Below are 13,008 nucleotides of genomic sequence, written 5' to 3' on the forward strand. Positions count from 1 at the left end.
ATAATTAACCTGTTTCTTTAGTTTTTCAAAATAAGTATTTGGTGATTTCTATGTTGCTATAATCCCATTTCCCCTAATTATTACTGATCTAGTTTTAAATATTATAGGATGAATGGAAGTGTTCTTACTTGGAGTGGGTTGATCAAGAGTGGCCATAGTCTTTGAAGATGTGCCTTGCAAAGCTCTGGAGCATGTATGAGGAAGAGAACATAGGTAGGGTTAGAGAAAGTGTTGTCAACGCTGAAGAATATTTGAACATGCGGGATAAAAAGAGGAAGGTGGCGAATGAGCTCAGATTGTTTAAATCATACTTTGCTAAGATGGTGTTGGCGAAGGAGGAGGCACTTTCCCAGTTGGCCAGTGCAAAACAGGTTCTTACTGAACTCAAAACAGAGGTGGATAAGATGAGCCTAGATGAACTCAATTAGGGAAATGAATATATTTTTCTAATATTGTTCTTATGAAGCTGAACTAGCTATATGTTGTATTGTGCTATTTTTCAGGTAGCTATTGTACTGTGATGTTAAAATATATTTATGTGCCTGATATGAAATTGGCAAATAGTTGTTCGATATGAAATGTGAATTTGCGTGATACTGGAATTATTAATTGTAAACTAATAAACCTGCTAAATGGGTCATGGAACTTTGCAAACAGTTCTAGCAGTAAAAACGCTTGTGATGGATAGCCCAATGCCACACAGTTTTCTTCATCAAATCGTGTGTGATGTAGTTGATAAAAGCAAATGGTTAACCAAGGCAGAGCGTGTGTGATAGTTACATGTATCACACACGAGCATATACATAAAGCTGTGTGGGATGTACATATGAACGGAAATGTTTTCCCTGGATTGACTGTGTGGGATGTACATAAGAACGGAAACATATTCCTTGGATTGACTGTTTGTGATATACATACATATGAAAATGTTTTTCTGGGATTCACCGTATGGGATGTACATACCTACAAAAATATTTTCTGGGATTCACCGTGTGGGATGTACATACCTACGGAAATGTTTTCTGGGATTCACCATGTGGGATGTACATACCTACAGAAATGATTGGGTTTCCGTGGGTCACCCTATCGCACACGAACTCATTTGGTGTCCCAGGAGGGCCTATCCCCAACGGTTTCTGGGTCGTGTGGGAAGGACCCCCTAATCACCCACACTTACTGGGTGATGGTTCCAAATGTCATCGTGGAAAGGGGTTTAAAACCATTTGTATAGCACCGACGGTACTAGTGTGTGTTATCATTTGATGAATGGGATCACATCATTAGGAGAATGATGTGATGGACAAGACCCATCCATTAGCTTAGCATAATGATCGTTCAGTTTTATTACTACTGCTTTCTTCATGTCAAATACATATTCCTCCGACTATGAGATTATACAACTCTCGGACACCGGAGGAATGCCTTTTGTTCTATCAAACGTCACAATGAAACTGGGTGATTATAAAGATGCTCTACAGGTATCTCCGAAGGTGTTTTTTGGGTTGGCATAGATCAAGATTAGGATTTGTCACTCCGAGTATCAGGGAGGTATCTCTGGGCCCTCTCGGTAATGCACATCATAAGAAGCCTTGCAAGCAATGTCACTAATGAGTTAGTTGCGGGATGATGCATTACCGAACGAGTAAAGAGACTTGCCGGCAATGAGATTGAACTAGGTATGAAGATACCGACGATCAAATCTCGGGCAAGTGACATACCGATGACAAAGGGAATAACGTATTTTGTCATAACGGTTCGACCGATAAAGATCTTCGTGGAATATGTGGGAGCCAATATGAGCATCAAGGTTCCACTATTGGTTATTGACCGGAGAGGTGTCTCGGTCATGTCTACATAGTTCTCGAACCCGTAGGGTCCGCACACTTAACGCTTGTTGAGGCTAGATTAATATTGGGATATTTGATGAGTGGTAACCAAATGTTGTTCGGAGTCCCAGATGAGATCTCGGACGTCACGACGAGTGTCGGAATGGTCGAGAGGTAAAGATTTATATATAGGAAGTCATATTTTGGGTTCCAGAAAAAGGTGCAGTTTTTTCGGTATTGTACCGGGAAGCTTCTAGAAAGTTCCGGAGGATTCTGGAGGGGTCTGGAAGTCCACAAGTGGGTTCACCACAACCCAAGGGCTAGCATGGGCTGCATGGAGGTGCCCTAGCCTTATTGGGCTAGGCGCACCAAGTCCTCAAATTCCCATTTTGCTAGGGAAAGAAAAAAAAGGAAGGAGTCCTAGTAGGAATAGGATTGGACTTGGATTCCAAGTCCTGCTCCCCCTTGGCTGCGCCTTGGACTTTGGAGGGGCTATTGCCACGCCCCTCCACCTATATATAGAAGGGAGGGGGCTCCCTAAGAGGATAGACAAAAGCCCTTGGCGCACCTCTCTCTCCTGTTACTCCATAGTTCCACCGCCGCCACCACCATCACCACCACGGCGTCGTGTCGGTTTTCATCCCATCTACTTCTCCTCTCTTGCTTGCTGGGTCAAGAAGGAGGAGATGTCATCGAGCTGAACGTTTACAGAACTCGGAGGTTCCATACGTTCGGTGCTTGATCGGCCAGAACGAGGAGAAATTCGACTACATCAACCGTGTTGTCAAACGCTTCCGCTTTCGGTCTACGAGGGTATGTAGACACACTCTCCCCCTCTCGTTGTTATGCATCTCCTAGATAGATCTTGCGTGAGCATAGGAATTTTTTTGAAATTGCATGCTACGTTCCCCAACAGTGGCGTCCGAGCCAGGTCTATGCGTAGATGATATGCATGAGTAAAACACAAAGAGTTGTGGGCGGTGATCGTCATACTGCTTACCACCAATGTTTTATTTTGATTCGGCGGTATTGTTGGATGAAGCGGCCCGGACCAACCTTACATGACCATGTTCATGAGACCGGTTCCATCAATAGACATACAACTAGTTTTGCATAAAGGTGACTCGCGGGTGTCTGTTTCTCCAACTTTAGTTGAATCAAATTTGGCTGTGGCCGGTCCTTGTTGAAGGTTAAAATAGCAAACTTGATAAATCACCGTTGTGGTTTTGTGCCATAGGTAAGAACGGTTCTTGCTAGAAGCCCGTAGCAGCCACGTAAAACTTGCAACAACAAAGTAGAGGACGTCTAACTTGTTTTTGCAGGGCATGTTGTGATGTGATATGGTCAAGACATGATGTGATATACGATGGTGTATGAGATGATCATGTTTTGTAAAAGTTATCAGCAACTGGCAGGAGCCTTATGGTTGTCGCTTTATTGTATGAAACGCCATGGAATTTCTTTACTTTATCACTAAGCGGTAGCGATAGTCGTAGAAGCAATAGTTGGTGAGATGACCACGACGCTACGATGGAGATCAAGGTGTCAAGCCGGTGACGATGGAGATCATGACATTGCTTTGGTGATGGAGATCAAAAGCACAAGATGATGATGGCCATATCATGTCACATATTTTGATTGCATGTGATGTTTATCTTTATGCATCTTATTTTGCTTAGTACGGCGATAGCATTATAAGATGATCCCTTAACTAAATTTCAAGGTATAAGTGTTCTCCCCGAGTATGCACCATTGTGAAAGTTCTTCGTGCTGAGACACCAAGTGATGATCGGGTGTGATAGGCTCTACATTCACATACAACAGGTGCAAGCCAGTTTTGCACATGCAGAATACTCGGGTTAAACTTGACGAGCCTAGCATGTACAGACATGGCCTCAGAACACTGGAGACCGGAAGGTCGAACGTGAATCATATAGTAGATATGATCAGCATAGAGATGTTCACCATTGATGACTACTCCATCTCACATGATGATCGGACATGGTTTAGTTGATTTGGATCACGTATCATTTAGATGACTTGAGGGATGTCAATCTAAGTGGAATTTCTTAAGTAATATGATTAATTGAACTTTAATTTTTCATGAACTTAGTCCTGATAGTATTTACAAATTATGTTGTAGATCAATAGCTCGTGTTGTAGATCCCATGTGTTTTTTGATATGTTCCTAGAGAAAACTAAGTTGAAAGGTGATAGTAGCAATGATGCGGATTGGGTCCGTGATCTGAGGATTATTCTCATTGCTGCATGGAAGAATTATGTCCTTGATGCACTGCTAGGTGCAAAACTTTTGCAGGAGCAGATGCAGACGTTATGAATGTTTGGCTAGCTCAATATGATGACTACTTGATAGTTAAGTGCACCATGCTTTATGGCGTAGAACCGGGACTTTAAAAACATTTTGAACGCCACAGAGCATATGAGATGTTCCAAGAGCTGAAATTGGTATTTCGGACTCATGCCCGTGTTAAGAGGTATGAGACCTTTGACAAGTACTTCGCCTAAATGATGGAGGAGAATAACTCAGCTAGTGAGCATGTGCTCAGAATGTCTGGGTACTACAATCGCTTGAATCAAGTGGGAGTTAATCTTCCAGATAAGATAGTTATTAAAAGAGTTCTCTAGACACCTTCACCAAGCTACTGGAACTTCGTGATGAACTATAATATGCAAGGGATGATGAAAGCGATTCCCGAGCTCTTAGTGATGCTGAAATCGATGAAGGTAGAAATCAAGAAAAGCATCAAGTGTTGATGATTAAACAAGATCACTAGTTTCAAGAAAAGGGCAAAGGGAAAGAAAGGGAACTTCAAGAAGAATGGCAAGCAAGTTGTCACTCCCATGAAGAAGCCCAAAGCTGGACCTAAGCCTAAAACTGAGTGCTCCTACTACAAAGGAAATGGTCACTGGAAGCGGAACTACCCCAAATAATTAGGGGATAAGAAGGATGGCAAAGTGAACAAAGGTATATTTGATATACATGTTATTGATGTGTACCTTACTAGTACTCGTAGTAGCCCCTGGGTATTTGATACCTATTCGGTTGCTAAGATTAGTAACTCGAAACAGGAGTTGCAAAATAAATAGAGACTAGTTAAGGGTGAAGTGATGATGTGTGTTGGAATTGGTTCCAAGATTGATATGATAATCATCGCACACTCCCTATACTTTTGGGATTAGTGTTGAACCTAAATAAATGTTATTTGGTGTTTGCATTGAGCATGAATATGATTAGATCATGTTTATTGCTATACGGTTATTCATTTAAGACAAAGAATAATTGTTATTCTGTTTACATGAATAAAACCTTCTATGGTCATGCACCCAACGTTAATGGTTTATTGAATCTCGGTCGTAGTGTTACACATATTCATAAAATTGATGCCAAAAGATGCAAAGTTGATAATGATAGTGCAACATACTTGTGGCACTGCCGTTTAGGTCATATTGGTGTAAAGCCCATGAAGAAACTCCATGCTAATGGGCTTTTGGAATCACTTGATTATGAATCATTTGATACTTGCGAACCATGCCTCATGGGAAAGATGACTAAAACTATGTTCTCCGGAACAATGGAGCGAGCCAATGACTTATTGCAAATAATACATACCGATGTATGCGGTCCAATGAGAGTTGAGGCACGTGGCGGGTATCGTTATTTTATAACCTTCACAGATGATTTGAGCAGATATGGGTATATCTACTTAATGAAACACAAGTCTGAAACATTTCAAAAAGTTCAAAGAATTTCAGAGTAAAGTGGAGAATCATCGTAACAAGAAAATAAAGTTTCTGCGAACGCATCGCGAAGGCGAATATTTGAGATACGAGTTTGGCCTTCATTTAGAACAATGTGGAATAGTTTCACAACTCACGCCACCTGGAACACCACAGCATAAAGGTGTGTCCGAACGTCGTAACCGTACTTTATTAGATATGGTGCGATCTATGATGTCTCTTATCGATTTACCACTATCATTTTGGGGTTATGCATTAGAGACATCTGCATTCACGTTAAATAGGGCACCATCAAAATCTGTTTAGACGACACCGTATGAACTATGGTTTGGCAATAAACCTAAGCTGTCGTTTCTTAAAGTTTGGGGTAGCGATGCTTATGTCAAAAGGCTTCAGCCTAATAAGCTCGAACGAAAATCGGAGAAGTGCGTCTTCATAGGATACCCTAAGGAATCAGTTGGGTACACCTTGTATCACAGATCCGAAGGCAAGACCTTTGTTGCCAAGAATGGAACCTTTCTAGAGAAGGAGTTTCTATCGAAAGAAGTGAGTGATAGGAAAGTAGAACTTGATGAGGTAATTTTACCTTCTATCAATTTAGGAAGTAGCTCATCCGAGAAATCCGTTCCCATGATGCCTACACCAACTAGAGAGGAAGCTAATGATGATGATCTTGAAACTTCAAATCACGTTACTACAGAACCTCATAGGTCAACCAGAGCATGATCTGCACCAGAGTGGTACGTTAATCCTATTCTAGAAGTCATGTTACTAGACCATGATGAACCTACGAACTATGAAGAAGCGGTGATGAGCCCAGATTCTGATAAATGGCTTGAGTCAATGAAATCTGAGATAGGATCCATGTATGAGAACAAAGTGTGGACTTTGGTTGACTTGCTCAATGATCAGCGAGCCACAGAAAATAAATGGATCTTCAAGAGTAAGATGGACGGTGATGGTAGTGTTACTATCTACAAAGCTCGAATTTTCGCAAAAGGTTTTCGACAAGTTCAAGGTGCTGAGTACGATGAGATTTTCTCACTCGTATCGATGCTTAAGTCTGTCTGAATCATGTTAGCAATTGTCTAGCAAATGGATATCAAAACTGCATTACTTAATGGATTTATTAAAAAAGAGTTGTATATGATGCAACCAGAAGGTTTTGTCAATCCTATGTACTGGTGCAAGCATCTCGGACTTGGAATATACGCTTTGATGAGTTGATCAAAGCATATAGTTTTATACAGACTTGAGCTAAAGCATGTATTTACAAGAAAGTGAGTGGGAGCACCACAACCTTTCTGATAAGTATATGTGAATGACATATTGTTGATCAGAAATGATGTAGAATTTTCTGGAGAGCATAAATGAGAGTTTGAAAGGAGTTTTTCAAAGAAAGACCTAGGTGAAGCTGCTTACATATTGGGCATCAAGATCTATAGAGATAGATCAAGACGCTTGATAAGATTTTTCAATGAGTACATACCTTTACAATATTTTGAAGTAGTTCAAAATGGAACAGTCAAATAAGGAGTTCTTGTCTGTGTTGCAAGGTGTAAAGTTGAGTAAGACTCAAAACCCGACCACAGTAGAAAATAGAAAGAGAATGAAAGTCATTCCCTATGACTCGGCCATAGGTTCTATAAAGTATGCTATGTTGTGTACTAGACCTATTGTGTACCTTATCATGAGTTTGGCAAGGGTGTACGATAGTGATCTAGGAGTGGATCACTAGACAGCGGTCAAAGTTATCCTTAGTTACCTAAGAGGACTAAGGCAAATTTCTAGGTTATGGAGGTGATAAAGAGTTCGTCGTAAAGAGTTACATCGATGCAAGCTTTTACACCAATCCGGATGACTCTGAGTCTCAATCTGGATACATATTGAAAGTAGGGGAAGTTAGCAAGTAGCTCCATGCAGAGTATTGTAGACACAGAAAATTTGCAAAATACATACAGCTCTGAATATGGCAGACCCGTTGACTAAACTTCTCTCTCAAGCAAAACATGATCACACCTTAGTACTCTTTGGGTGTTAATCACATAGCGATGTGAACCAGATTATTGACTCTAGTAAACCCTTTGGTTGTTGGTCACATGGCGATGTGAACTATGGGTGTTAATCACATACAGATGTGAACTATTGGTGTTAAATCACATGGTGATGTGAACTAGATTATTGACTCTAGTGCAAGTGGGAGACTGAAGGAAATATGCCCTAGAGGCAATAATAAAGTTGTTATTTTATATTTCCATATATCATGATAAATGTCTATTGTTCATGCTAAAATTGGATTAACCGGAAACTTGATACATGTGTGGATACATAGACAAAACACCATGTCCCGAGTATGTCTCTAATTGATTAGCTCGTTAATCAAAGATGGTTAAGTTTCCTAGCCATATACATGTGTTGTCATTTGATGAATGGATCACATCATTAGGAGAATGATGTGATGGACAAGACCCATCCGTTAGCTTAGCATAATGATCGTTCAGTTTTATTGCTACTGCTTTCTTCATGTCAAATACATATTCCTCCGACTATGAGATTATGCAACTCCCGAACACCGGAGGAATGCCTTTTGTGCTATAAAATGTCACAACGTAATAGGGTGATTACAAACATCCTCTACAGGTATCTCCGAAGGTGTTTTTTGGGTTGGCATAGATCCAGATTAGGATTTGTCACTTTGAGTATCGGAGAGGTATCTCTAGGCCCTCTCGGTAATGCACATCATAAGAAGCCTTGCAAGCAATGTGACTAATGAGTTAGTTGAGGGATGATGCATTATCGAACGAGTAAAGAGACTTGCCGGCAACAAGATTGTACTAGGTATGAAGATAGCGACAATCGAATCTTGGGCAAGTAACATACCGATGACAAAGGGAATAATGTATGTTGTCATAACGGTTCGACCGATAAAGATCTTCATAGAATATGTGGGAGCCAATATGAGCATACAGGTTCCGCTATTGGTTATTGACTGGAGAGGTGTCTCGTTCATCTCTACATAGTTCTCGAACCCGTAGGGTCCGCACGCTTAACGTTCGTTGACGATAGAGTAGTATTGGGATAATTGATGAGTGGTAACCAAATGTTGTTCGGAGTCCCGGATGAGATCTCGGACGTCACGAGGAGTCTCGGAATGGTCGAGAGGTAAAGATTTATATATAGGAAGTCATATTTTGGGTCCCAGAAAAGGTGCAGTTTTTTTGGTATTGTATCGGGAAGCTTCTAGAAGGTTCCGGAGGGATCCGGAAGTCGACAAGTGGGTTCACCACGACCCAAGGTCTAGCATGGGCTGCGGGGAGGTTCCCTAGACTTATTGGGCTAGGAGCACCAAGTCCTCAAAAGCCCATGTGGCTAGGGAAAGGAAGAAAGGAAGGAGTCCTAATAGGAATAGAATTGGACTTGGATTCCAAGTCCTCCTCCCCCTTGGATGCGCCTTGGACTTTGGAGGGGCTGTTGCCACGCCCCTCCACCTATATATAGAATGGAGGGGCTCCCCAAGAGGATAGACAAAATCCCTTGGCGCACCTCCCTCTCTCGTTACTCCGTAGTTCCACCGCCTCGTCCCGGCGACGCTTAGCGAAGCGCTGTCGGTGCTCCACCACCACCATCACCACCACGTCGTCATGTCGGTTGTCATCCCATCTACTTCTCCTCTCCCGCTTGCTGGATCAAGAAGGAGGAGACGTCATCGAGCTGAACGTGTACAAAACTCGGAGGTGTCGTGCGTTCGGTGCTTGATCGGCCGGAACAAGAAGAAGTTTGACTACATCAACTGCGTTGTCAAACGCTTCCGCTTTCGGTCTACGAGGGTACGTAGAAACACTCTCCCCCTCTCGTTGCTATGCATCTCCTAGATAGATCTTGGTGAGCGTAGGAATTTTTCTGAAATTACATGCTACGTTCCCCAACACACATGACACCACTAAGGGAATCACAACATACATATCATCAAAATATCGAACACATATCAAGTTCACTTGATTACTTGCAACATGACTTCTCCCGTGACCTCAAGAACAAAAGTAACTAATCACAAATGATGATCATGCTCAAGATCAGAGGGGTATTAAATAGCATAATGGATCTGAACATATACCTTCCACCAAATAAACCATATAGTGATCAACTACAAGATGTAATGTACACTACTAATCACCCACAAGTACCAATCTAAGGTTCCGGTACAAAGATTGAACACAAGAAATGAACTAGGGTTTGAGAGGAGATGGTATTGTTGAAGATGTTGATGGAGGTGGCCCTCCCAAAGTTGGGAGAATAGTTTGTGATGACGATGACGATAATTTCCCCATCCAGGAGGGAAATTCCCCCGGCAGAATCACTCCGTCGGAGGGCAAAAGTCTCCTGTCCAAGTTCCACCTCGAGGCGGCGGTGCTTCCTCCCAAAAGTCCTCGCCTCATTTTTCTAGGTCAAAATGACCTATATACTAGAAAATGGGCACCGAAGGTGGGCCGAGGAGGGCACAACCCACCAGGGCGTGTCTGGGCTCCCTAGCGCGCCCAGGTGGGTTATGCCCACCTGGTGGCCCCCCCTCTGGTAGTTATTCGTTCCAATAATTCTTAAATAATCCATAAAAATCTCTGTGAAGTTTCAGCTTGTTTGGAGTTGTGCAGAATAGGTAGCTCTGACGTGCTTTTTCAGGTCCAGAATTCCAGCTGCCAGTATTCTCCCTCTTTCTGTAGACCTTGCATATTATGAGAGAAAAGGCATTAGTATTACTCCCAAAAGCATTATTATGCATAAAAGCATTATAAATAACATTAGAAAAACATGATGCAAAATGGACGTACCACAACTCAACTGCTAAGGCTTATAAATATTCTTTGGCACTCTTGTGTCGAATCAGTAAATTTGGGTTCATATTACTGTGCTACTAATAAATTGCTGCAAGGAAGTGATTCTCGCATGTGATTGAATTGACAATTCAACTGCTAAGGCTTATAAATATTTTTTGGAACTTTTGTGTCGAATCGATAAATTTGGGTAAAATACTACCCTCAAACACTGTTGCGATCCCTATACTTGTGGGTCAGCAATCCACTCCCCGTTGGGCATGCTATCGAACCACATCGTACCAGATCATGGCATCCTGCCGCGCGCACGTAAATGCCCCACCGTGTGCATCTACCGCCATCCACCATCGTCACAAAACAAGCTGGAAGGGCCCCCCGCCTTCATTTGCCATGCCGGCTTTGCTTGGCAACCTCCTCCGGTGACGGCGAGGGATGGAGCAGCCTAAGGGCATGTACAATGCGGGCGCTTATAGTGGGCGCCAGGCTCCGAATCCTGGCCGTTTTGCTCGGTTCCCATCCTAATCTGGGAACTCGCCTGGCATCGATGCCATACTAGTCCTCGGGCGCTAGCCTAGCTTCCTGTTCTATTTTTATGTGTGTAGCGCTCATGCATGGCTCTTAGCGATGGAAGAAGGGACTCTTAACCCAGGCGCTAGAATACAATACTATTTTATTGCCGATCAAGCGCCTGATTAGGCGTCTTTCATTGGAGATGCCCTAAGGAATCCCGCGTCGTGGTGGCTATATTTCTGTAGCTGCCGTCCTCGGAAGGACCACGCGGAACATTTTTCATGTGAACTTTTTACATAATAGATAATAGTACCTCCGTTCCAAACTATCTAACAGAAATGTCTTATAATTTGGGACAAATGAGTAGATATTTACTGGCATTTTGTCGACGCAAACTATATATTATCACAATCGGACAAGGTTCTTAATCTGAGCACTGGCATCGGGTAAATGTAATTTCTTTCGAGTAAATGTAGCTTTTTCTAGTTTATTAATTGGCATATAATCGGCCTATATGTCATGAGCTCAACTCAAACACTAATCCTCACCCACGCCAACACACCAACTCCACCAGATCGGTCCATGTACCACTACCAAACCCTCTCCAACAAAGCAGCAAAGTATTGCGAGACCATGCTCATAAATCATAGCGGGCCACACATGTACGAAGCTCACTGCTCACGACGAAGTGCGGAGGCGCGACATGTCATCGTTGCCCGGGGACGACGCGGGCAGCGTTCTGCCCAGTGCACGGACTCCCACCACGGCAGTCGACGGCGACATCGTCTTCTCCGCCGTCGCCCTCCTCTTCCTCGGCCTCGCCCTCGCCTTCTTTATTTACCACTACCTCACCTTCAGTCGCCGCGGCGTTCGGGGTAGGGCCGGGACGGTGAGGGGCGGTCCGCGCCTCGGCGTTGGCGCAGCTTCTGCTTCCGGCGTCGCAAAAGGCGTCGATCCGGTGGTGCTGCGGGCGCTGCCGGTGACACTGTACCGTGCCAAGGACTTCGCGGATGCGCTGGAGTGCGCCGTGTGCCTCGCCGAGCTGTCCGACGGCGAGGCGGCCAGGTTCCTGCCCAAGTGCGGGCACGGGTTCCACGCCGAGTGCGTCGACCTGTGGCTGCATTCCCACCCCACCTGCCCGCTCTGCCGCGTCGACGTCGACAAGCCGGACGCCTTGCCGCTGGCTCTACCTCCTCTGCGCCCCGAACCGGCGAATTACGCCACAAACCTGCCGACCAACGTGCTGTTCTGGGGATCCCCGGACGCGGTCACGACTGGAAGAACAGTCGGCGGCCCGAGCTCGTCCGTTGGAGCAGCAGCGTTGATTGTCATCGAAGTCCCGGAGGCCGCGGAATCGGCGTTGGCGCCGCGTGATGGTGATGCCGGGAAGTCGCACGGTTTGGCGAGGATGAGGTCGATTAAGAGGCTGTGGAGCAGAGGGATTCAAGAGGTGGGCGCTAGTAGCACTGCTACCTCTTGCCACCAAGCCACTGCTGGTGCTCACACTGAGGACACTCTTGGTGTTGCCGCTCGCAATTTCGACCCGTAGGGACCGAAGATATGTTGGTCTTTCCACATGAAACATCAATTTAATATCGGGGACTTGAGTTTGACTCTCCCGACAAACAGTTTTTGGGTCCTACTTTGATGGAGTATGTGCGACACCTGATGGTTTGTCTTTCAGGTTTACAAATACTCCTATTCCGATGATGTAATCCCTCCGTTCATTTTTTAAGACGTTTTACATATTTAAAACAATATCCAAAACAGTTCAATTGCAGCTGTCTTAAATGTCTTACAAAGGTGCACAAAGAAAGTAGTAAAACAGGATCTCTCGAAACAGTATACGAAGCAACAACACAAGCCCAACGATACAATGTAATTGGGGGAGGTTCGTCGCCCTCCTATCTGACGCGTCAAATGTCGCATATCGGGTTCCGGCAAAACCCTTAAGGTTCGAACTCTGGGGTCCGCACGAAGATCTTCTCCCTACCGAAACACGTCCACAACCTCACCGCGATTCTAAGCTAAATCGATGAACAGCATAAGAGACACGAGGTTTATACTGGTTTGGACCACTGTTG

At 43.9% G+C, this 13,008-nt stretch overlaps 1 protein-coding gene across 1 annotated transcript; it reads left to right on the forward strand.

Annotated features, from left to right (window-relative positions):
* Positions 1 to 11,490: 11,490 nt before the first annotated feature.
* On the forward strand, positions 11,491 to 12,625 carry LOC123041436 (E3 ubiquitin-protein ligase EL5-like). Its single transcript, XM_044464046.1, has one exon. The coding sequence runs from the start codon at positions 11,628 to 11,630 to the stop codon at positions 12,471 to 12,473; it is 846 nt and encodes a 281-aa protein (XP_044319981.1). The 5' UTR covers positions 11,491 to 11,627; the 3' UTR covers positions 12,474 to 12,625.
* Positions 12,626 to 13,008: the final 383 nt, after the last annotated feature.

The sequence above is a fragment of the Triticum aestivum genome, chromosome 2B (assembly GCF_018294505.1).
Source record: "Triticum aestivum cultivar Chinese Spring chromosome 2B, IWGSC CS RefSeq v2.1, whole genome shotgun sequence".
Lineage (NCBI taxonomy): Eukaryota > Viridiplantae > Streptophyta > Magnoliopsida > Poales > Poaceae > Triticum > Triticum aestivum.

Bases quoted from the DNA above. Each gene is read 5' to 3' on its own strand.
- LOC123041436 (XM_044464046.1), top strand. From the start codon at position 11,628: ATGTCATCGTTGCCCGGGGACGACGCGGGCAGCGTTCTGCCCAGTGCA.